Source organism: Drosophila mojavensis, unplaced genomic scaffold (assembly GCF_018153725.1).
Source record: "Drosophila mojavensis isolate 15081-1352.22 unplaced genomic scaffold, ASM1815372v1 contig_16, whole genome shotgun sequence".
In the NCBI taxonomy this organism is placed as follows: Eukaryota; Metazoa; Arthropoda; class Insecta; order Diptera; family Drosophilidae; genus Drosophila; species Drosophila mojavensis.
Window position 1 is genome coordinate 6,486,648 of NW_025318693.1, and position 26,798 is coordinate 6,513,445.

A 26,798-nucleotide genomic window follows, 5' to 3' on the forward strand; every position below is an offset into this window, starting at 1 on the left:
AGGCTGGGTACCGCCCCAGTATTTAAATATTGAAATACCATTATAATAAATACCATTAATTGCAGCCCCGACTGAAATGGGGCGTAGGGTTCCCCCGTTTGTAAAATTGGTATGCACATAAAATTAAGCTCAAGTGTGAAGCGGGGAAAAGTGATTTTCATTTCGGTTTCAATGAGACGCGCGCTAGCGAGCGAGGCACGCGTTCTGATCGAAAACCCGTTTTCTTTGGGATGGCATTTATAAAATAGATGTAGCGGAATGTTCCGCGTTAGAAAATTTCCCTGTTACTATTTATAGTGCAGATTGCCGAGCAAAAAAAATGAAATGAAAAAATAACAACAAAAAAAGACTTCATCAAGATGCAATCGATTTGCAAGTGATGCGAGGAGAAATAAACAAACAGAGCAGCGTAAGCTAAGAGCCACCCACTTGCGAAGAGCGTGAGTGAGTGGGAGAGCGGCGTGAGAGTGCAGTATTGAGAGCGCAGCTTTATGCTGAGCATGCAATAACTGCTAGCCCAAGTTGCAGAAGCAACGTCGCGTCGACGGCGACAGAGCGAAACGAGGACGAGCAAACGCGCAGCCACGAAAACTGCATTGTTGTCATATTTCGTAATACGCTGAAGCAACTACAGCACTAAAGTACCTGGGTTGGAGCAGTGCGCAGAGCAGCAGTGACAGGTCACAGCGACGAATGAGCAAAAGGAAGCCCAAGTGGAGAGCATGCGCTGCAGCAGACCAGTGCTCACTTGATTTCGACATGCGCTTATCAGGCAGCCAAAGAGAGAGAGCACGAAAGAAACGAGAGAGCGAGTGAGTCAAGAGCGTAAAGGGCGAACGCCTAAAAAGAGCGCCAACGCAGCGGCGACTGTTGCTGCTGCTCTGCTCGCCGCACACTGTCTTCGTATTAGTGAGCGCCAAGTCAAAATGTCAAGTTTCTGGCTGTTCGCTTGCGCTCTCTCTTTCTCTCTCTGTTTCAGTCGTTATCTGCTCTGGGCCGACTGCGGCGTTTTAGCACTTTGGTTGGTTTTGCTGGCCGCCAAGCCAATTCAAACGCTCATTCCATTTCATCCGCTCGTCCGCGTCCGTCAACATCCCACTTAACGTTTTTTTTTTTTCATTTCGGTTTCTAGCGCACACGAAGGCTGCGACTCGGCTTCACACACATACACGGCCATTTATCACATTTGAAAGCCGCCATTACAAAACACGAAACGGGAGCAGAGCGTAGACGACGATATTATTATCCACCCAACGGCGACGACATCGATACCAACACCAGCAAACGTCGTAAAACAGGCGCGTGTGTTCGTCGTCGTGGCAGCCCCTCGAAACCCACAAACAGACAACACACACATACACACACGCTCGTTTCTACTCTACACACACGCATACTAAGGCGCAGCCTCATCGGCTCCAACCAACTCTTTCGCCCAGCCGCCGCTCCTCTCCTAACCGACAACCCAATTCTGCCGCCCTGTCCGCTCACAGTTCGGTTTTTCGTGATCGTGCTCTCGTTCGTGCCCGACGTCGCGACGCTGGCAGCGGCAGCGACAGCAACAGCAACAAACATTAACATTCAGGGACAACGACAACACGGCAACGGCGTCTGCGTCGACATCCCTACGTTTCAGTTCTGATTGGAGATTCGTGCGCCGCCGTTGCTTGCACGCGGCAATTGCTCAGCTCAGCTGTGAATTGTGTATTGAGTTATTTTCAATTCCGTTTTCAACCTATTCACAACTGTTGCAACTCTCGCCTGACTCTGCCTTTTTGGAATAACAAAAGAATAACGACGAATTATACGATCAAGAATAACGGCGAATAGCAGAAATCCGAAATCTGAAACAGTGCCTCAAGTGTGTGTGCTTACAGTTATTCAGCAAAGCAAAACAAAAATTATCGAAAAAAAAAACGCAAAAACAAAAACAAAATAAACTTTCCAACGCAACAACAAATTAAAGACAACCAGCAGCGGATTAATACAGCTGTCAAGAAACGGTAAGTGCTGAAGAAGTTGCAACAAAACATTACATGCATATGTATGTATTTATGTACATGTATTCATGTCTATTTGATTGCATTTGCATTTGCAAATTGAATGAATATGTAACAGTAAAAACGTCAGCAACATGTCGCGACCAACGAAACTTCTCACCCTCTCCGCTGCCGATAGCTCCCCACACTTTTTTTCCTTTCCAACAGGTCTCCAACTTGTGGATCGCTGACTTATTTTGTATTTCCTAGAATTTCTATAAACACTCATTTGCTTGTATCTCGAATTATACCTATTAAAATGAAATCTTTGTGCGAAACTGTGAACATTTGATATGTGACAGATGATTTATTATGATATGATAAATTATATTAAATATTTATAATAAACATAATTATCTATAAGTATCTATTAGCAGATATATATGAACCATTATAGAATCAAAGGCTTGGAGAATTTTTTGAGAGTAATATTTTGGTTTATTCCAAGAGAAAAGTTAATGAGCACAAACAACAAAATCTCAAAGATTTAAAAACAAATAATGAATACTTTAACGTTATGTGAATAACAATTGATTTTTTACATTAGCTAACTTCTCTTTTTAACTTTTTTAATACCAGCTTAGCGTGTATAGCTAAATAAATATGCTTTTTAAGAATATATTAAATTATATATTCAGGAATACATGTGATATACATATTTTGGAACAATAAGGAAACTCATAGTTCATTTTATTTTTATTTTCAAGTTTTTTAAAAGAAAGATATTCTCAGCATAGTCTCCTAGCTTTATAATAAAAATATAATAATATTGCTTAGCTTGGATAATAATCCAAGCCTCGTTTCATGCATCCATTGTGAATGCACAGTGAAGGCAGTCGGGCATATTGTATCTCGTACTGCAAATCAAGTAGCTGTACATACTATATAGCTATGTAGATAGACAGATACATAGATACATAGATACAAATTGGTTTGTTGTTGTTGCTATTCGGTTTTGCTTCAGTGATCTTTCTCATTTTCCGTCTCCCATTTCCTTTTTGTTTTCCAATTCGCCGCTGCACAACAAACCCAAACAACGATCCAAATCGGATCTGAATCGGATCCGAATCGGATCGCAATTCCCAGCCCCATTCGTCAATCGTCAAACAGTCAGCTAGGCCGCACCCCTTTTGCGCTACAAAAAAGCAGAGAGAAGTGGGGCAGTGGAGGCAGGGACAGGGCAGAGGGGAGGGTGGGCCTCTAATAGTAGATCCCCGATTCGCGTGCAGTAGTTGGTTGGGCTGACACATTCCATTGCTTGGGCCTGTGAGTCCATGTGTGTATAGACAATAGCTAAAGCAATTATTCTAGCCAAGTGACTGACTATACGATTCCCTATACAAGGTATTATTTATTAGAAAAATATTGTATTTATTTCAAATTATTCAGAGATAAAAGCTCTTTAAGCGTTTATTCACTAACCTATAAAATTTTATTTAAAATTATTTGCTCTTAGCAATTCGTTGCACATGAATACAGGGTATATTAACAACAGCACTGCGTAATTTCTGAATGAACTAAGCAAACGTATGTGTGTGAGTGAGAGAGCAGGCGAACTATGAGTTGCGCAGCATAAATACATGCGTATATGTATAGATCTACAGCTCTGTCATTCTCTCTCCTTCTGTCTCTCACACACTATGCAATGAAAGCTCCCATTGCAGTTCCCAGCAGCCTCGGTCGTAGTCGCAGCGCGGCGTCGACGTCGTCGTCACTTCCGCTGCGGCGTTATGGCAACCCTGGCGCACGACTAGCTACAACACCTGTGCGGACCACACACACACACAGAGTCAGCAAATACAAATTATGCAAATCACATTAAAGTTGTAGAAAAAAAAAACTCAAATCCCAATCTCCAATCTCCAGTTGCTTTTTGTCAGCTTAACCCACTTCACACCAACAAGCACACAGTCACACACTGATTTCATGTTTGTATGTGTGCATGCAGTGTGCGCTAAGGAAACCAACTTAAACAGCAACAACAACAATAACCGCACAGCTAATCACACATAAATATTGCTGTTGTTTTGTTAATGAAACAGAGCAGCAGCAGCAGTGGCAGCAGCAAAAACAATAATAGCGTCGTGTTCGCTCTTTTCGTCTCTATTTCTTTTTTTCTCTTTCACACAATCTGTGTCTCTTGCAAAGCTTTTTAGCAGCGCACACTTTGCGCTCAGCACACGCGCAACAACAAAATTATTCTCAAATTATAACTGTTGTTCAGCCGGCGATCGCGGAGCAATTAAAAAGAGAGCGCTGAGCACAGACGCGTCAACATGACTAACACTTTTTAGCGCTTGCTACTGTTTAGCTGCCTAATGCAGTAGCACAAAAATATAAAAACAAAAACCAAAATATAAATAAAAACAAAACACATGCACGACAACTGTAAACTGAAACAAAAGCCAAACACAATCTACTCTATCAAATGCTCTGTTGCTCTGCGCTCTTGGGTTTTTTCTGACGACATGGACTTTTTGTTGAATACCATTTACATATACACACCCACATATACGGATGTTTTCATCTCTCCTGTCACATCCTACTCTTGCGCTTTGAGAAACTTGTACCTAGTTACGCAGCGATTTTTTGACTACAATTTCCTGAATATATTTATAAATAACAATCAATACATTATTCATTTCTGTTTCTCCTTTAGTTATTGTTTTCTCTCTCTCTCTCTCTTTCTCTCTTTCTCTCTTCTGGTTATTTAAGCCAACACAGCTGTAAAGCTCCTTCCTAAAGAAATGCACTCAACAGAGTGCAAAAAATTCCCAAAAATAAAAAACAACAAATTATTGACAATGCGCTCTGCCATTCGTTGCTGCTTATTGCTTTTACTTATTCTTCTTCTTTTTTCTTTTGCCTTTCGGCTGAATTCTTTAGTTACTTTTGCATTGTTGTTGCTGAATACGCTTCTGATTTTTATCACTTGACGTGCTGCGCTTTTATCTCAAGCAGTGCATCATACACACATCCACATACATGCATACGTATGATTTTTTAAAGGTTTTATGCAATTGTTTGAGCGCGTTATTAACCCTCAAGTTAACAGTTGCTCAACAGCAGCTCGCCACAAGGAAAAGCTGCAACAACGAATCCAGCAGCAACAGAAGCAGCAGCAGCGGAATTTAAAAAGTGGAACACAACAACAACAAAATACTGTCCAAAAGCAGGCAAAATAAAAGAAAAGGTCAGTGACCAAAATATGTTTTGCAATTGAGCAAAAACAACAATAACAACAGCAACAACAACAACAAAAGTAAAGCTTCGAACTGAAAAGAATGTAGCAAAAAGCAAGCGAAGTGATAGCAACATTTTCGAATTTCTACAAATTTTTCTGCTGCCTCTTCGCTTTTTTTCTCTTTTTGAGCAAAGGAAGTGGGCCAAAAGTTATATGAAGAAAAATATGCAACGTCTGCCGAAAGGATTTCAACATGCGAATAATCAAAGCTTATGCTCATAGAAGCAGAGAGAGAGAGAGAGAAAGACAAAATGTGTGCGGGAGTGCGAGCGAGAAAGTACATGAGTTTTGCACATCCGTCTGCAGCCTATTTATTTTGTAAGCGCTTTAATTCAATTAACGCCGCTGACGTCGCTGCCAACGTCGCCAGCGCAGCTCAATGTCCAATGTCCGCGTCAAGTATTCGCCCAGTTGTGGCCAGGCAAAAAATCGTTTCCTATTTTGCATGCGATTGGTTAAAGCAACGACGAAAAGCACTGAGGACTTATGCATGTGTGTGTGAGTGTGCAGAAATAAAGGCAACATCAGCAAAAATAAACATGCACACACACATATGTATAAAAATAAGCAGCTACGAAATGCAAATGAAATGTAATTGAAAGCGTCGCTGTCGATGTCGCTGCCTCTGCTGCTGCTACCCTTAAGCTCTGGCCAGGGGACATTGTCCGTTTATGGAACACTGACAGCTGAGTAGGCTGAGGTGGAGGAAGAAAGGCAACTAGCCATTCACAGTGGTTGACGAGCGTAATGTCAATTAGGATGCTTGACTATTTTGGTATTCATGCCAAGCAAAGCATTTGTGTGACACTGTGCGACACGCACAAAGCAAAGAGCACATGACAATAAGCAAAAGCTGTTTGTTGTATGTATATTTAATCCTCTCAAAGAGGATTTTTAACGCTGCGTCGCTGCCTTTTGCACACGACACCAACACACACTCATATGCAGAGACTGGCAGGCAGACAAACTGAATAGCAAGCAAATATATTTTTCCTCAGTCGTCAAGGAGCGCGAACAAGAGAAAAGTACCTCAAAAAAGCACTAAGCGCAAGTATCCCAGCACACAACAGGCACAGGCAGCAATACATACACATACAAACACATGCATACATACATACACATATGTACGCACAGTGCGCGATAAGCTTAATTGAGCGCGCAACTGTTGCTGCGACTGCGGCTGCAGCTAAGGTGGAGCAGAGCAGCGAACGGCTGGCATACACAATTTTATCAAGGGGCCAAACGTCGACAGCACACAAACATACAGGCACACACACACGCTCACTTACGCAAACGCGCCAGGAGAGCAATAAGGAGAACACACAAAATATGCACGCAGGCAGCGAGAACGAAGCAAAGCGACGACGCGTCGTCAATTCGCCCCCAGCGCCAACCCCAGCGCACGAAGAGAAAGCAGCGAACGTTGCTGCTGCGTGCTTTTATTTCAATAGTCTGTCTCTGCCGTTTTTTTGTTTGCTGTTTTTGTTGTTTTTACCGTACCGTACGATCCTCATGTTCGCCGCGTTCGCTTCGTTCACAGATGGGTGGTGCGGGTGGATATATTGAATTCTACATACCAATGCTGAAATGTTTGCGCTGCTGTGTGTGGGTATGCGCTTGCAGTTACACATCTGTTTGCTTTCCTGAGGATTTCTTGCTGGACGCAGTATTTGGGTCAGATTTTTTATAAATATACATTTCTAATTGCCATGCATAACGCAAGGAAGCGACACGCACACATACACACACAGTCGTTAAATTTTGTGTGTGGGCAGCTTTGCGTCATTGGCAATCCCAAAAAATATATGTACATACATACATACATATACATGGTATATATGTAGGTACATATGTATGGGTTTATGTATGTAATTAAATATGTCGCTTTCCGGTGTGCTCTCTCACGCTCTCCAAAAAAAACTTAGTTCACTTTCGCTCTGACCAGTTGCTATCAATACTAATCGCAGTGCAGGAAGCTTCGGCTGATCACACGCTCTTCGGCTCCTAGCAAAGAAGCCTTTTCTTGCTAAATTCAATTGAAAATTTCGCTGCAATTGGCGAACAGCGCTTTTATCTTGCATGTCCATATCAGTCGTGCATGAATGTAAGCAATACATGTGCGCGACTCTCTTACTCTCTGCCACTCTCTAAGTGTACTTGTATGTCTGTATGTATGATTGATTCCTTGAAGCGCGCGTTATCAGCAACACTTTGGGTGAAGAAAACCACAAAAATGTGATTTCACTGAAATACGCACATACACACACATGACCCTCTCTCCTACATTAGAATTTCCTAAGCAGAGCAAATGCTATTTAACAGCTAATGTTATTTAACAGCAAAGCATAACAGCCTGAGCAATTTAACATTTCATGCACTGTTATTTGTACCATAATAATTATATTAATGATAACATTAATCAGCCACGATCTTTCTCGAATATTTAACGCTTGTTTAGTGTGCTGTGTTTGCCGAACTATGTCAAACGTTTGTAGCCTTCTATTTCTGCCTGTCCCTCCTCTCTCTTTCTCCCACTCTGCCACTCTGTGTGATAAACGCATAGCGAATGGCTGACCCGCATTTCCATGTCTAAATTAAGGACAACACCATAAAAAAAGATAGAAAAAGAAAATAGAAGCTCTCTAGGCACTTGGGCAGAGGGAGGGGAAAGGGTAGCTGACTGCAGCTGTGTGGGCCGAGGCGTGAAGCTGCCACAAAAACAACTCATAGATCATAGATCAATATACATACATACCTGACAGGCTACATGGAGTTAAAAGAAGAAGAGCTGTTGAGGCAACTGCCTGCGAGAAGACGAAGCGCCCTTCTCTTAACTGTATGTGTCTACTGTGTGTGTGTGAATATGTCTACATTTTATGGTTGACAAAATGTCAGCGAATATACAACCATAAAAAGCATGCACTGTAAAAAATATGTGACCTTATTGAATATTTGTTGTTTTGAATTATAAATTTAAAAATTTGAAATAAAATTTAAATAGTTAATATTCAATTTGAAATTCAATTAAAGTATAATTTTATTTATACATACTTTTTTCAAGCTTCAAATTATATATAAAATTATCATTATTATAAGTAATTTATTAATATTTGATTTGAAATTGATGTAAAATATATTTGTAAATAATATTTGTTATTTGGTCACATTTGAATTTTTTTTTTTTTTTATATATCTAAAAATATAAATATTTAAGCAACAATTTGTTTACAGTGCATCCATGTACATAGATCATGCATTTTGTAATCGAGCCTCGCTATTGGCATACCTCGGGCATAGTTGGCCAACAACGGCTAACAAATCAGTCAACAGCTTCAGTCAACGATCCAGTTGCCGATCGCCGTGTGGCGACCCACTCAAGCGACAGCAGCCTCTCCTCTAGTGTAACGAGTTTCTGTTTCTGTTTTTTGCTTTTGTTGTTTACAACACTTGAGACGATTCATCCCATACGCCACGCCCCCTTGTTATGGGCTCGGACCTAGACGAGCGCCAGTTTGATGGGCCCAAGGGGTATCAGTGTTGGTTGTCTGTGCAACTCCTCCGCAAATGACACCGGCATAAAAAACACCTTCACATAAAAGCACCTTCTAAGGGACGGACAATGGGCCCGAAACGTAAAATATTTGACAAGAAAATTTACAATGCATATACAGAAATTGAATTAGCAAAGATAACGTTCAGTGTAAAGATAAAGCTAAATGCAATTAACTTTCAGATAAACATAGATAATATAAAAACTCTAAGAAAGAAAAAGAATGTGCCGAAATATATTTAGATACATAGATATAAAAGAAAGCAACGTATTTATCAAATATTATCTGATGTTCATTGATATGTGTATATGAATAACAGGTGAATATTTGTGGGCAGTGTATTTGTTAGTCGTCCCATGCTCACTTTTCTCGACCTTCTACATTCACAAAAATTTCCCTCCAAGGAATTTACAATCGTGCCCACCTTTTCTTCGTTCCCTTTATTGGGGCAGTGACCACTGTGCGACATCGTTGCGCTGATCTCTGCTATGTTTTTGGTGTCTATTATTAAATTTCTCCAATTCATATACAAGCATGTGTGCGTGTGTTTGTGTTTGTGTGTGCCCACGCATACGGAGGCTCAGTTACATTTCAATGACAGTTGCAGCCCATTGGACAGCGCTTAGAGCTTTGCTACAGTGCGGAGCTTAGGACTTTGTTTTGTATGAATGTAAGTCTACACAAAATATGTATGTATGTATTTAGGTATGTTTCTATGTCTACATATGTATGTACATGTGTTTCTTATGTGGCTATGGGATTGGACAGCCCACATGTCCACACACACACATATGCATATGAATATGTGTATGTAAATGGGGGCTGCTGTTGCTGCTGCTTACGTGGCGACCTTTTTTCTCTTATTGTTGTTTTGAGCCAAGCTTTTTTGTGATTTGGCATTGTTGTTGTTGTTTCCACTTTGCCTACGTGCAAAGGAATTTCTACACTTGCGCACCAAAGCCAACGCGAATGAGCTAAAAACCGACGACACCAACAACAACAACGGGACTTTATGACGAACGTCGACGTTAGAAAACGAAACGAAGACGAGAAGAAAACAAATTAACGTCTGTGCGCGCGTGTGTGTGTGAGTGTGCTTTTATGAGCCAAACGGCTCACACAATCAGTCAACAAATTGTCGCTGGAGGAGCGCTGGGTGGAGGAAGCATTAGAAAATCATAGAGCAACAGAGGAACCAGAGCCAGAAACAGTTGGCGGTTAGCGGGCCACAACGGCAGCGATGTCGACGTCGAGACGAGACGAAACGATCGTCGTAGCTTGAAGCAGTTGTTCGTTGGGCCCAGCTGAAGGGGGTGGAGAGGGCGCTGCTGGCAGGCGGGCAGGCTGGCGGTACATGTGTTTGGTGCCAACCTGCGATACCTGTTCCGCGTGACGGCAGCAGCGCCAGCGGCAGCGGCAACGACAGCAGAACCCTGCCAGTTAGTCAGTTGCCGCAGTCATCAACAGTTGGCTGCCACACACATACAAACACATATGTATTTGTATATATGTATATGGATATGGACATGTTCGTCTAATGCTTTTGTCGCGCACAGCCAACTCATTCACTCGTTGTTTTTTTTTTTTCAATACCCTGTGCACAAAGAAAACTTTAAACAAATGGTATATTGTTCTGCTCGAATTGCAATAATCGTTTAAACGGACAAATTAATTAAAATGTTAATAAGCTAACGCAAAAAAGGGTTTCTAATGAATATAAATTTAATAAATTAAAATTTTAATAGCTCTTAAATCTGATAACTCATATTATAATTAACATAACTATTAGATAGGGTGACTCTCAGCCTAGCACATTCTTATTATTATAGTTATTATAAACTTGATATATTAAAATTTTAATAATACTTAATACAGAGCAACTCATAGTCGTGTCTAGCCCATTCCTGTTTTATTTTGTTTACACAGCCAACAGCACTGTAGGAAATCAAACAGACCCTGAGAGCCAACGCAGCGTGCTCTCTTTCTCTCGCTCACTCTCTTTCTCTCTCACTCACGCACACAGGCACATTAGAGAGCAGCGCAAGCTCCATGACGGAGCGGTCACAATCGCAGGCTGAGCTGCCTCGCAACACTGATCGGCTTTTGATTGTGGGGGCGATGCGAGGCTGTGTGGGCCATGTGTGTCCCAAGTGTCACGCAGCAGCAGCCCCCACAGTAAAAAGAGCAATAGAGCAACAACAACAACAACAGTAACAGCAGCTAGAGCATCAACCTAGTTTTTGGCTTAAGATATTGAGTAACACGTTGCGAAGCCTGACCACATAGAACCAACTGTTGTTGGCTGCGGGGAAATATCTATATTGAAGGGAAATTAATTAAAGTCATTAATGGGCATATTGCTCTTAAAGGCCTAACCCAGCTCTTAAAAATCTACACACAAAGAAAGGCTTTATTTAGTATGTGAAACAAAAACATTTTATGGGGAAGTTACAGCGCTTACATTTACATACACACACAGCTCACAAACAGACATTAGATCAGCGACTAAGTAGAACAACGATAAAAAAAAATATAGTAACAATGGGTTGCGATCGTTCGTGGTAGAGCTCCACCATAAAAACAACAACTCAAAAGTAGAAAAAAAATTAAACAGACTGCAAAAAAAATCAACATCAACAGCAACAACAACAAAACCAACCGACAACACGCAATAGGGCAAGGCAAACAACAACAGCACTAGCGGCAGAGCGGTAGCGACGTCGGCAGAGAGCTGAGCTGAGCCAGCAACAGGAATTTACGATTCAGTGGCTACCTTGTTGTTGTTGTACGTCTGTGTGTACATATATATAAACACACACACACAGACACACACTTGATCATGCAGTTCGCTGTATTTGTTGCTATTTCACCTGGGTTGGGGCGCTGCGTGTTTGTGTGCATGGATCTTCACCTAGGTGTGCCTGTATGCGAGAGAGAGCCTATTAGGCAAAGCACTCGCTTCCGTTGTAAGAGCATTAGGCAAGGGCAGCGGCGGGTTCCGTTACGCCTAAAGAGTGTAGAATCGACAAAAACAATAGCAACAACAGCCAGCAGCAGCCGCAGCCGCAGAACGTATGTACATATGTATGTATGTATGTAGGTGTGTAGGATAAGCTTAGAGAAAGAGAGAGGTAAAACATTTGGCAGCCTGAAAATTGCTAGCCGCAAATAAGAAAAATATATGTAAGTACAAATAAAATAGAACAAAAACAATCCAATTGCGCAGCGCTTATAGGATTCCAATTTGAAAATTCGTCATTCGCCTGTACGCTTCACTTGTAGAATTTACAGTTGCTTACGTAATGCCGCACCAACACCAGCGCCTACACACAAACGCTCCTTCAAATGCACACACACATGCACACTAACACAAAGACAATTAAATTTGTTGTTGTATGAGGCCTGCGTCGCTGGCTCAAGTTTCCACATGTTTTCCAATTGCCGCAAAAGCCAAGCCAAGCCAACCACACATACACACTCACACACTGTTGGAAAAACCAAAGGCAATGGCAGCGACTGCAGCCCAACCCCAGAGCAGCCCGACAGCCGCCCAACCCAAGTGCCGCCTATTGCCCTTACATTTACAGCCACACAGAGTGAGCGAGAGAGAGTAAGAGCGAGAGCGGGAGAGGTAGAGCGACATAAGCGGCTGCTGCGGTGCGGCACCCAATGTTGTTTCTAGCTTTTTCTTTTCCATCATGTTTTTCGTTATAACCCCGTTTCGTCAACGTTGTTGGCACGTCCGTTCGTCCGTCCCCACCTCCTCTTCCTCCTTCTCGTCTTCCCCCTCTCGCAGGCCCCATCGCGTGCAAGGGAAATTAAAAATTCAAAAAGTCAAAGGCGCAAGCAGCGAATCGACGTCCGACTGCGCGAGCGACCGAGCGAGCGAGCGAAAACAACACGAGTGTAGAGTTATAGACAGCAAGAGCACAAGAGAGCGTCGTTTTGGAGACTTGGGGATTCGGCCATCAACTGTTCGTTCCTTTTGTGAGAGCGTAACGTTGACTGCGCCGCTAGCTGCGCAGCTGGCGCACATCAATGACTGCGGCCGACGGATGTAGGATTGCTGTCCAAGTGTGTGTGCGTGTATCTCTGTGTGCGTGCGTGTGTGTAGCAAGAAGCTAATAAGCAGGCACGTAGACGAAGAAGAAGAAGCAACAGCAACGGCGGCGACAGCAGCAGAGGCCTCGGCCGTCGCTTGGCTCGTCGTTTAGGAGCCGAGGATCGTTCAGTCAGTGTATTGGTGTCAAGCGAGACGGACGAATTTGGCGGCAAAGAGGTTTTTCATTGCGTTTCGTTCGTTCGTTCGTTCGGTCGACGCGCCCCCTCTCCCACTCTATCTATCTCACTCGCACTGGATTGTGAAAATTTCCATTTGAAAAATTCGGGCAACGACAAGAAAAACAAGCGATTGTTGCAAAGTTAAAATTAAACAAAAAAACGTGCAAAAACAAAAAGTAAAAGTTAAGCAAAAGGAAAAACAGCAGGCGTCAGCAGTTAACGGGAAACAGCAAAGAAAGGTGCATATAAGAAAATAAGAAATAATTGTGAAACATGTGAAAATGATTTTGCCAACCGCCCCCCATTGAAATTGTTTCAAAAGTCGCGCATGTCCCAAAAATGCCTGAAAATACTCATGCATGCATATGCATGAGTCTATGTATGCGTAAATAAATGTTGTCATGATTGTGCATGTGTGTGTTGCTGCTGCCATTGCAAGGGGGTGTAAAAATAAGCGCATGTAAAGTGATCTCCGCAGGCCCGCCTCCCACCCCTTAGCAAACGAACGCTTATCATGGTCCCTATTCGTGTGCGCCTGCGTGTGTGTGTGTCCGTGTGTTTTTGTGTGCCTGATTGTATGCGAGTGTGAGTGTAACTGTGTGTGCGTGCGTGCGTGTCGGGGCTGCGCAGTCGGCTTCCTGCGCGAGGACTTTGACTTGTTCACTTTATTCGTTTTGACTTGCTCATTCGCTCGTGAGGCCTGCTCAAGTGAGGACGTGTCAGCGGCAAACATAACTTAAAATCTATCTCGGTTAAACAAACTAAATAAATACCATTGTGCATACAGTAAGCAGTTCGATTGTTTTGGTTCTTTATAAATATTACAACAAATCAACAAAATTTATAAATAATAATAAAAAAAAAGAAGAACTATGCAAGTATGTGGTGAGCGCACAAACAAAAACTATTTATTAATGCCACTGCGCTAGATCAGCAAAGCAAAAATTTTTTACTGCTGCAAAAGCTGCTATTGGAACTTTAAAAGCTCTCTGCCGACGTTCGCTTGTGTGCTCATGTGTCTCAAAGAGAGCGGCAATATATTTATGTAGAAATATGCGGCAAGTGTCCAATGCTTGCTCTTGCGCTCTCTGAGAGTAGATTTCGGTTTGAGTGACGTACGGCCCATTCAATTAATTTCGACAAGTGCACTACGAAACAATAACAATTACTACGAATATTGCACTAACAAAAAACGAAATATAAAAAGTAAAAGAGCAAGAGGCAAAGCATAAACAAAATCGAAAAACGAAAGGCATGTGTGTAATAATTAGACAGCAAGTGAAATTGTAAAATTAATGATTTTAAATTAAGTGTACAAAGCAGAGTCGTGCGATAAGATAAGAGCGAGCGTTGGCAAACATAAGCAACAAGTGCAAGAGGGAAGGAAGGCAGCTAGACGATGTGTGTGTGTGTGTGTGTGTGTGAGCATGCTAAGGAGTTTCAACGATAGCACAGAAAAAAGAAGAAAAAAAGGCAAAATGAATCAAGTGATAAGTGCCATGAACAATATTTGTCAATGTGTGAGAGTGTGTGCGTGTTCTCCATATATACTTGGATATGCTGGATCTGGAGCGTTCTACCAAGATTTTCTTATGCCCGTTTCGAACTACTCGAAAATTTAATGACTTTTGCTGCTGTGTAAACTTTTGCTCATTCTCCTTTACACAATTTACGTGCCTGCTGCTAAAGCTGTGTACGTGTACGTGTGCTTATTTGACTGTGTTTGTGTGTGTGTGTTTCTCTGCTGTGTTCGTTTTAATTTGCTTCTCTAAGCTTCCACACCCTTTGGCAAGTTTTCAAGTCTACATACAATCTCACTGACACACAAACACGAAAATATGTACATGCACGCGCCGTCTATAACAGTTGTTGTCCCACACGAGCCAAATAGCCTAAATAAAAATAATTATCAAAATCTAGAATGCAAATATCCTTGAAGAATAGTGTAGCAGAGCAATAAGTAAATAAAATTATTTTTTTTTGGTTGGATATAAAAATTATAAATATAATGTAAATGTAGTTTTAAACAAATGCTTTTTACAAAATGGTCACTATACTGAAAATACGGAAAAGTATGTTATAGTAGAATTTAAATTGTGGGGAAAGGTTGTTATATACTATTTCCCCTGTGTATGCATGTGAATTTCCCTGTGCCTTTTGCATGCACGTCTGTTCTACTGGGTTGAGTTGACAGGCAAAGCGAGTCGCAGACATAAAACACACACACGCAGACACAGAGAGGCTCTCGCTCCGCGATGTGATCGGTGCGTGCGTGTATATGTGTACAACTGTGTGGGTGTGTTATTGTTGCTGTTGTCGTCGCGGTTGTTCTTATTGTTATTGTTGTAATTTGCCCATTTGAAACATTTGAAATTTCCATTTAGATTTCCTCATTTAGCTTTTTTTCCTGCCTGCCGGCCTGCTTGCTTGCCTGCTTTACAGTCGCACTGCCTGCATAATATTCGGACCTTTGCTGTCTATTTGACCTGGCGGGTCGTCTGTTAAATTAAATTTGGTTTGCATTTAATTTATGAGCGACGAGTGACGAAGCGTCGAGCTCCGAGCTATAGCTCATTGTGGCTCAACCCCTGCCCCAATGCTGCCCTTCCCCACTATCTCAAACTCAATTTCCATTTTCCAATCCTTTTGTCATATTTAGACTTGGAGACCGGGGAAGGAAAGCGAAAGCTGACTTGATGGAGCAAATTTGTGGGAATGCTCTAAATAAAGAGGAATATTCATAAATAATTCGATTGATAAATAATTAATTATGTTCATGTTCATTGTTCTGCTTAGTTAGTGAAACAACAATGCTAATAACTTGTTTCTATAATTCTATTTCCTTTACAGCTTTCTTTGATAACCACGTCAAAATGTTAAGGAACTATTAAAACTAAAAAGGACGTCAAGGATATTTTTTAATATAAACATTGCATGCAACACATATGCGAACGGCATAGGCCCATCTACGAGCATATTTCCAACGCCCAATTGACGTAACTGTAAAATTAAAATCCACACAAAACGGCTTCCAAATGAAGATGGCATCTCAACGATTTTGTTTGCGCTGGAATAATCATCAGAGCAATCTGTTATCCGTCTTCGATCAGCTGCTGCACGCTGAGACCTTCACAGATGTGACGCTGGCCGTCGAGGGTCAATACCTGAAGGCACACAAGGTAAGTAGACATATGCGATAAATAAATTGACATACTTCGATACTAAAACTTAGTATGCTTCGCTCTCTCTTTCCCTCTTCCTCTGTCTCTTTATCTAATTTGACAGATGGTGCTATCCGCCTGCAGTCCATATTTCAATGCACTGTTTGTGAATCATCCGGAAAAGCATCCGATTGTCATATTGAAAGATGTGCCCTATTCGGATATGAAATCCCTGCTGGACTTTATGTATCGGGGCGAGGTGTCTGTCGATCAGGAACGCCTAACCGCCTTTTTGCGTGTCGCCGAAAGTCTGCGCATCAAGGGCCTCACCGAGGTCAACGATGACAAACCCACCTCAGCGGAAACCGCCCCGGCGCCGCCCCAATTGCAGCGCATACAGCCGTACCTGGTGCCGCAGCAGCGCAAGCAACAGTCCAATGTGTTGGCCGCCAATGCTGCAGCGGCCGCCTTGCAGGCAGCCACGCAACAGCAGCAGCAGCAGCAACAACAGCAGCAGCAACAACAACAGCAGCTACAGCAAACATCGCTGCTGAGCACAGCGCTGATGCCCAAACGCAAACGGGGCAGACCTCGCAAGCTCTCGGGCAGCTCCAATGGCACAGGCAACGACTACGACGAATACGAACGTGAGGGCGGTATGAATGTAAGTAGACCAAGAGGAGATATCGAAGCATAAATAGCCTGTACCAATCATAATTTGAGCTCCTTAAATTGTAAAATTAGGTTGAGTAGATATAATTTACATTAGTCTAATCTTTGTATATGGATGGTTTCGATTTGGTAAATAAGTTCACTTTTTATAAGCACTACTAAGTTGTAAATTTGATTTATCAATAGGATTCCGATATGGGCAATGGAAAATTGTGTAATGACTCCTACTCCGGCAATGATGATGGCTCCGATGACAACCAACAAGAATCTGCTCACCACGATGAACTGAATGTAAGTTTGACCCTACTCTCTCGCGCTCTCGTTCTCTTCTCTTTGGTCGCGTTAAAGATTGTTTTTTAATCTCGCGACTTGAAACAACTTGCAGGAAAGCCGCGACTCGTTGCCCACAAAGAGATCAAAGAGCGGGAAAGATCAGCGCATGGCACAGCAAGACGACAACAGCACTTCCGGTGAGTCGAGAATGTTTTCAATTCATCATTTGCATTTCATTTTTGTGAAACGAACAATTCATTTCAAAATAGTCTAAGCTAAACATTTACTTTGCTAGCACTAAGAAACAACTACACCATCAATCAGACAATCAATCAAAAAATATAACAAATTTATAGTCTTTAAGCAGAGTATATTAATTTTTAACAAAGTCAATAATGATCACAAACAAGAAAAATCAGAAAACAGCACAAAAATTTAATAGAAAATGAACGTTATTCGTTTTCGAAAAACATTCGAATAACATTTCGAAAAACTCATTTGCATAAATTTCGAATTGTGTTATCGGAAAAGCTAAAAGGGATTTACGCATTTCAAATAGAAAAGGAAAAATAACAAAAACGAAGAAAAAAAATTCGCGTCGGGTTTACTTTTGTGTACCAATAAAAGTGAGAAACTTGTTTTTTAAAATAAAAAAAAAAAAAAAAAAAAAATTGCAAAATATTTAATTGCAATTGTAGTGTGTTTACGCATTCGTTTTGACGCGCATTTGCTGAGTTTCGCATTTCGCCAGGTGAGTGTATCCAATGCAACAACAACAACGATGCCAAAGAAATGCAAATGCACAAATGCAGAAAACAAGAAGATGAAAAAGAAAAAGTTTAGTCAAGTTGAAAAATCGGGTTGAAGCTCACAGGGATTTAAGGCCGACGCTTGAAATAAATATTTAAAAAAAGAAAGATCAGAAAAAATATAAATTGAAAAACTCATGAAAATCCGCGTTAAAACCAAAAGCGAAAAATCACAAACAGAAAAGAAAAACGTTTTTTGAAAGACATCCAAAACTAAAGCAGAAAGAAGAGCGCAACAAAAAATGCTGCAAAATTTTAAGGAAAATGGAAAAGAAAATTGATGAAAAATCTTTTTCGTTTTTTTTCTCGTCGAGCGTAACGCGTTGCTAGTGCTTTGAAATATGGCTTGAAAATCCCTATAGCTTTTCCGAACCGATTTGAAACTTGTTCCATTTGTGTTTTTGCCTTTCTTTTGCATACTCTACACACACACTCATGCACGCTTTACAGCATTAATTAACTAAATCACATTTCTAATTGATTTTTAGATGGAAACGATAGCGATGGCGATGGCATGGATACCTCATATATGGAGCCACAACTGATGTTGGATGAATACGATGAGCCCGTGGAATTCAAATACAATCCTTTGACGGACAGTTCACCAACGCAGGATCAGAACAGCTCCACGGACAATCAGCATCTCAATGAGCAGGCAAGACAGCAGGCATTCCTCATTGCAGCACAGCGCAAACATCAGGCGGAATCGGCATTGGCGGCCACAGCAGCAGCTGTTGGTGGCGGCGGTCTGAAGCTGAATATTGTGGGCATTGCCAGCGGTGGCAAGTCCATGGTTAGCATTCCGAAGCTGACGCCCATTGGTAAGGTGAATGCTGCATCTACGCCGCTGGTATCGCCCGCCTCGTCGTCCTCGTCCAAGCCGCGTGCGCAGAAGCGACCTAAGCTCAAGCAGCAACAGAATGGCGATGTCGTTAAGACTGCCTATGCTGCCGGACAGGAATATCTGGATCTGTACAATAGCAACGATGGCTTCAAGCCCAAATCGGAGCTACTCGGAGGCAGTACGCCGAATCTAAGCAGCGGCAGCGGCGGTGTGGGCGTTACGCCCGCCGTAAAAACCAAACTCAATCTCAGCAGTAATGTGGGCGAGGGCGAGTCGGAGGGTTCGGTGCGCGACTACTGTACCAAAGAGGGCGAGCATACGTATCGCTGTAAAGTCTGCTCTCGGGTATATACGCACATTAGCAACTTTTGCCGGCATTACGTGACATCGCACAAGCGCAACGTTAAGGTCTATCCGTGTCCGTTCTGCTTCAAGGAGTTCACGCGCAAGGACAATATGACGGCGCATGTGAAGATCATACACAAGATTGAGAATCCGTCAACAGCCCTGGCCAATGTGGCGGCGGCTAGTTTGGCCAATCAATCGCTGGGTGTGGCAGCGGGCAATACGGCCGCGCCGCCCGATTTGAGTGCACAGAACTCGAATCAATCCCTGACAGCGACTAATAATGCGTTATCCACCTCATCATCGTCGTCGACGTCATCGTCGAGCGGTTCATTGGGGCCGCTGGCAACCGCAGCAGCGGCAGCGGCTGCTGCAGCGGCGCAGTAATCTCCCACACATAAAATATATATATATAGAGACAGCCGCAAATTCCAAAATCAAAACAATCAAAAAATGTGAAAAATATGTAAAAGTCAAGGGCAAGCGCCAGGCGCTAAATGTGCCTTATGTGCTTTATCGTAGCGGAATCAGAGAAGGAAAATATCTTATATACTATATAAATGGTATATAAATGTGTATAGACAGAGAGGCCTTTCAACATTGCAGATTTGTTAATTTTTGTTTTTTAGTTATTTAAACTTGACAGCATGAAGTTTTCTCTGTTGAAATGTTATTTTTTCCACTTTCTCTATATATAAGATATATATGTATGTATAAAAATATATATGTATATATCTATATAGATATAAACTTTTCTTTTAAAATTTTTTTTTATTCGATCTTTTGTTGTGCAATTATTTTCAAATTAGTTTAAACATTATCTAAAAAAAATAGCAGTTAATCAAAAAAAAAAAAAAAAGGTATAAATATATATTTTATATGTAATATTTTTAATTAAACTAATGTAAACAGCAAAAAAAAAAAAATATATATATATATATATATTATTTTTTTAATGAATGCAGCACCGCAGCGGCCTTATCAAGCATATAAAAACTAAAAAAAATATTATATTTAAATTAAATGAACTATATTTTAGTTAATGACAAACGCTAAACTAAAAAATATATATATGCATGTATGTATGTATATATATGTAAACATATTTAATTATATATAACTTTGGTATGCGTAGCTATAGATCTATTAATTAATTTATATATACAACATGCGTTTGTATATACGTATATTTATATACATTTATATATCTATATACTAAACATAATGTTCTACGTTTAAATGTTTATATAAATATGTGTGAATCGTGCGAGCTGCGAGGCTCTGCACAGATCTACCTTGTTGCCTTCAAATGAAGCTAGTTGAAAGAAAAAAGAAAACTATATAGATTGGTAACGCTATATAGCAGCCCAATCCAATTCGGAAAGGAATCTGTAAAAGCCAGCCGCACAGACTCGAGGTGAAAGATTGCAAATGTTTCGCTTGGGTTTGGTGTGAGCTGCATTAAATGCTTATAAACAGAAACAAAAAAATATATATATTTTATATAACATAATAATTACTGATTAAATATTATGTTTATGTTTACGTTTATAACAAAAAAGCAAAAGAAAAAAAAAACAAACAAACAAACAAAAACAATATCTAACTAACGTAGTCTAAAGACCAACTATGCAAATAATTTATCTATCTATTATTACTTTAAAAAACAAAAACAATTAAAATTTATGTTGTATATCTCGGAGGCTTAAATTATCGCCAAAGAAATGAAGCAAAAGCAGAAAATAAAAATAAAAAACAAATACAAATTTAATGCAAAAACAAATACAAAATCAAGTTAATTCAACAAAATAGCAGCAAAATATGAACACGATCTCCATAAAAAAAAAAAAAAAAAAAAAAAAAAAAAAAAAAAAAAACAAAAACATAAAACTTGAAAAAGTTGAAAAAGCAAAGAGAAAAGAAAATTGAATTTGATTTGAATTTGTTGCATTGCAAAACATTAACAAAAAGTAAATGAAAAACAGCTCCAATTTTTGTTAGCATCAAAAAATAAAATAAAAAATAAAAATGTAATAAATAATTTAAAAGAAAAGCATTATAATTTATTAAATAATAATTTGTTTTTAATTCTTTATTTAGTGTTAGCTAGTGCAATTTAGTTAAGTTAACGTAAACCTCTTTCCACCAATTCAATAACTATGGCTAACCCAACAATACACACACATACATATATATCTATATATCTTTTGGCATTATAACAGTAATATATACATATATATTCACATATATATATATTGTATGTATTTATATTTTAACTTTTAATTTTAGTTCACGTTTTGTATACAAATATATGTTTGTTTTTTTGGCCCACATCAAAAGAAAATAATGAGGAACTTTCCCCAACAAATCTTAACAAATCAATTTCCAACTCGAAAAACTCTTATTTTGTACTATTACTACTATTAATAATTATTATCAGACCTTCCATAATATTATTATTATATTATAATTAAACAGTCATGCTTTTGATGTCCAAAGAAAACAAAGGAAAAATAAAAAATAAACATAAATAATTAAATTAAACACAATTTGTTTAAAGGCTAAAGAATATCTGAACTATATATGGATATATATATAGTGCAAAAATTGCATAAATAAATCAATTAATTGAACAACAATTAAGCTTGTAAAATTAATCAATATTAGTAAATCACGCAATATTATTCATTAAAAAAATACATTTTGTTATATTTTATTACGAAATACGAAAAATGATTATTATTATTATATATCGATTAATTGACAAATGTGAAGAGAAATAAAATACACACACACAACAACAACAACTAAACAGTTCTGTAAAAGAAACAAATTGTTTGCGTTTTATTTTTAGTTTTTAAAATTAATATTTTAATTTATTTTTATCGAATAAAATCGATGACTTGTTTGATAAACAAATTAAAATATATGAAAATATGAATTGATATTAATTTTGGCACATTTTTCTTATTGAATGGTTTTTTTTCCTATCTTATAAAACAATCAAAGAGTATAAAATGTACTCAAATTATACGTCAAAGGTTGTAAGCAATACCATAAAATAATATCTATATATATCTGATCAGCATCAATAGCCAAGATTTACATGCATAGTTACGTAGTTACATATATGGAATACCCTAACTTAATATGATTTCAATCACATACTAGTTAATATTTAATTAATATAAATATATAATGTCTTATTGGATTTTATAGCCACGCCTGAGCTCTCGCAGCGTTTGTTTGGTTCGACATCCACCCAAATCGGGACGACGACAGAGACGTCGCCATCTGCACGGGAATCCTGCGACATGGGCGGCTCGGCACCCTTGCACCTGCCTACCATATTGGGCTTGAAGATACGTCCTATTAATACCAGCAATCAGTCACATTCGCAGTCGCAGTCACAGTCTCAGTCACAATCCCAGTCACAGTTACAGTTACAGTCAAAAGCGCTGCACAACAACAGCAACAGTAACAACAACAATAGCAATAGCAATAGCAACTCACTGCTCAAGCAGCAGCTGCGTGGTGGCCCCAAGGATCCGGATACGTTGGTGTCGCTGGCGCTGCCAGCAGCCTCCATCGAAGAGCCCAACGAGCAGGAGAACAGTTGCAGCGCGTTGCAGTCGCTGGCAAATGCTGCAGAGCGTCAAGCGCAGCAGGCGTCCAGCAGCAACAGCGGCAACAACAACAACAACAGCAATAGCAGTAACAACAATAACAATTCCAGTCTACATCAGCAGCTGCTGCTGCACATGGCTGCCACGGGCAATCCGCTGCTCAAGTCGGACTTTTATCAGGGGCAGCAATCACAGGCGCAACAGCAACCTCTACAGCCGCCCACAACGCCGCCCCCGGCCGAGCCTAGTTATGCGGATGAAGATCTCGAATTGCTTTGTGTGGCGGATAAGAGCGATGAAACGGATCATGAGCTGTTAACGCTAGCCGACGAGAATGCCGGCCTGCCCGGCTATACGCCCGCACATGAATCCTTTGAGGAGCCGCTGCCCACCATTGAGCGCAGTCCGCCACGATCGCGCGCCTCCGGCACGGCCAAGCGGCCCATCCAACGACGACGTGTGCGACGCAAGGCCCAATCGACGATCGACGATCAGGCCGAGCATCTGACGGAAATGTCGGTGCGGGGCTTGGATCTGTTTCGGTATGCGAGCGTGGTTGAGGGCGTCTATCGCTGCACCGAATGTGCCAAGGAGAACATGCAAAAGACCTTCAAGAACAAATACAGTTTTCAGCGTCACGCGTTTCTCTATCACGAAGGCAAGCACCGCAAGGTGTTCCCCTGCCCGGTGTGCTGCAAGGAGTTCTCCCGGCCGGACAAGATGAAGAACCATCTGAAGATGACGCACGAGAATTTCACGCCGCCCAAGGACATCGGCGGGTTCAGTCCGCTCAAGTATCTGATCTCTGCGGCAACAGCGGGCGACATGCACTCAACAATCTACCAGCAACAGCAGCAACAACTCGAGCAGCAGCAACAACTCGAGCAGCAACAACAGCTCGAGCAACAGCAACAACTCGAGCAGCAGCAACAACAGTTGGAGCAGCAACAACAACAACAATTGGAACAGGAGCAGCTGCTGTTGCTGCCTGATGTCAAGCAGGAGCAACCGGAAACGGAACAACAGCTAACCGCCTATTCAGCACCTGCCACGCCCACAACAGCAGCGGCCGCAATGCTCAGTTTGCAGCATGACGTCATCATCAAAAATGAAATACAAATCTCGCCATCGCCATCGCCCTCACCGCCAGCCATGTACGGAGTGGGGGGCGAGGGTAAAAGCCTGACGCCAGTGCCAACAGGTGTCAACTGAGAGAGGTAGGAAGAGGGAAAGTAAAATAATGAGAGAAAGAGAAACCGGGCGAATGACAATGAGAGGAAGACGATGAGCCAGTAGAGAGGAAGATAGAAAGACAGAGAAAGAGAAAGAGGACCGACGAGAGAGTAACAGAAATGAGCAAGGAGATATAGATGTAGAAGAGGGAGTAGCAGATAAAGAGACAGAAGTAAGAGACTAGAAGAGATGAGATAAAGTGAGAGTGAGAGAAAATAGAGCGTGCCTTAAACAAAACACACAACTGTAAAATACTAAAATACTTAAAGCTAAGCAATTGTCAGAAGCAGGGGCGTAGGCAGAAAGGGGAATCAAAGGAATATTTAAAAATCAATTAATCATTTAACAATATCATATACGATATGCAATATGACATGTATGCATTTACTTAGGCGAGCTTTCCTAGAACAATATTCAGCATACGCCCCTGGTCAGAACTCAAAACGAACTCAAACGCATAAAATCTATAATTAGATATATACTATACAATTATACATATAGATGCAGTTATAGTTAATAATTAATACCAATCCTTAAGGACCTTTAGTGCACATCAGATAGCTAAATTTCTTTAGTTAAGCAATAAATATTTACAAAAATAGCAATAAGCTCAACAAGGTTCCGTCCATAAAAAAGCCTTACGATTTAGTTATTAAAGATATTATGTACTTAATAATTATTTAGTATTAAGTCCAAATGCAACTGATTAACTAGTAGAAAATTTCTTAATATCCACTGCCTCCTAAACATCTATAACTTTGATTTAGCTCTGATTTAAATTATTACAATTGGCTTATCTGTATCTTAAGGCAAGTGGCAAGGCTCGACTGAATTTACTTTGAACTCTGTTTAAACTTATTCATTGTGAAGAAGCTACGAGTTGATTGCCTTATGGTGAACGAGTGAATTTAGTTGTTATAGTGAAGCAATCATTAATCCACTCACTATATAAGATTACCGAAAGCTTTTATTCAAGTGAACTTACCACGCCTTAAGCAGGCAGCCGAGAGTGTGCTTAAGGAGCCAACAACTAAATTTACTCGCTTCTTTCCACTCGTTACGTTATTTTTTGTTCTTTTCATTTTTTGTTTATGTCTTGTGTGATTTTGTTGAACTGTATTTTGTTTAGTCTCTTATTTTTATATTGTTGTACATAGTATTACGTTCGAATACTCAAAGACCTTAGAATAATGGGCATGTGTGGTCTATTGGTAACACAAGAAACCGCAAACCCCACTGAATTGGCTAATTGTGCAATTATCAAAAGAAAAAAAAAAACAACAAAAATGAAATCATAATGAAAATTATAACTATGTGGAGTCTGGCCTGTCCAACCCATGTAAATGTAAACTTAATTAACGACTACTTAATTATGCTCTAGCAGACTTTTTAGCTCCTAAGTGTAGTATATATATATATGTAGCATATTTTGTCTAGTTACTATATAGTGTATGTATGTATAACTCGTTTCTAAGGCATTCTCGAAATGCGCAACGGACTTCCAGTGAAAAATAACTGATATTCTTACTTAAGCTCAGCAATGGATACTAAATCACCAACACGCTGTTACTCAGTTGATTGCCTTAGTGTCTTACACTTCACACAAATTGTACGCACAAAAAAGAAAAACAAAGTACTCAGCATTTCATATTATGTATTTTTTCGATATATGTATATACATATATATAAATATACATTTACTTAAAGCAATCATTACGACTTAAACTGTCAGTGCGCTCAATAAATAGATTTTATACAATTTATAAATTACAATTTGTTTTATTTAAATTATTATTAATTTTGTTTAATATTCCCTTTTTCATGCATATGTCAATTATAATTTTAAAAAAAATTATATAAAAAAAAAGGATAACAAAATATTAGAGTACTAGCAGTCCCAGCAAGCGTTGCATTGCCCTACCCTTATTTCTAGGTAAAAAATGATTAAAAGGTATGTTGTTCAGGTTGGGATACACTCTAATTAATTTATTAATCAGATTTTCATTCAAGCACGAAACGACATTCTTCGTTTTTTGGTCAGGTGCAAGAACAAATAATGCGGATGGTTTGCCAACACGTGAGCATGCCACGTACAATTGACCATGAGAAAAACACGCATTTTCTAGATTGAGGCCACAAATAGTCAAACGGATGAAAGTCAGGCGCTCCGTTTCGATTTTCACGTACATGTCAACGCAGTATTGTTGAAACAGTCGACGAAATCGCAACAAATAATTGTCAGAATTTTCACGAATCATCAAACGATATGCGTAATAATTCATAGAACTAACCTTCTTGCCAGTTTCCTCACCTGAAACAAATGCAGTAAAAATTGTATTTTAGAGCCCCTAATAGGTTTACGACTCTTACAGCTACTCTCTACTAAATTAAGAGTGATAACTTTTTTTGTGTACCAAAAGCAAACAGAATAAAATGTATATATAAAGTTAAAATGAAAACAATGATTGATCTTACCATTCAATGGATTTATCATTTTGATATTAAAGTGATATCCATCGTCTCCTTGCCAAAACATCAGCGGGTATTGTAAAGCGTCATATGAACGGTGCGTTTCAGATATTCTTTGTAGTTGCGCAGCACTGCGTCGTGTAAGCACAATATCGCGTGCTTCCAAGCTTTCACCAACAATCAGGATTGCCACTTCATCGATTGTTGGAGCATTAAATGTGCGTTCATGTGTTCCAGCTGGTCTTTTATCTGCT

At 40.1% G+C, this 26,798-nt stretch overlaps 1 protein-coding gene across 4 annotated transcripts; it reads left to right on the forward strand.

Moving 5' to 3' along the window:
- The first annotated feature begins 1,107 nt into the window (after nucleotides 1-1,107).
- On the forward strand, nucleotides 1,108-25,842 carry LOC6573244 (protein tramtrack, beta isoform). Of its 4 annotated transcripts, none has more exons than XM_032728165.2 (6): nucleotides 1,108-2,000; nucleotides 15,963-16,291; nucleotides 16,398-16,937; nucleotides 17,132-17,236; nucleotides 17,331-17,415; nucleotides 22,436-25,842. In XM_032728165.2, exons 2-6 carry the CDS (start codon nucleotides 16,148-16,150, stop codon nucleotides 24,052-24,054), a joined length of 2,493 nt encoding a protein of 830 aa, XP_032584056.1. In that variant the 5' UTR covers nucleotides 1,108-2,000; nucleotides 15,963-16,147; the 3' UTR covers nucleotides 24,055-25,842. The 4 variants fall into 4 exon arrangements, with proteins under 4 accessions (XP_032584056.1, XP_032584054.1, XP_015022310.1 ...); XM_032728163.2 differs by lacking the exon at nucleotides 1,108-2,000 and adding an exon at nucleotides 13,051-13,351; XM_015166824.3 differs by lacking the exons at nucleotides 1,108-2,000; nucleotides 22,436-25,842 and adding exons at nucleotides 13,055-13,351; nucleotides 18,516-19,619.
- Nucleotides 25,843-26,798: the final 956 nt, after the last annotated feature.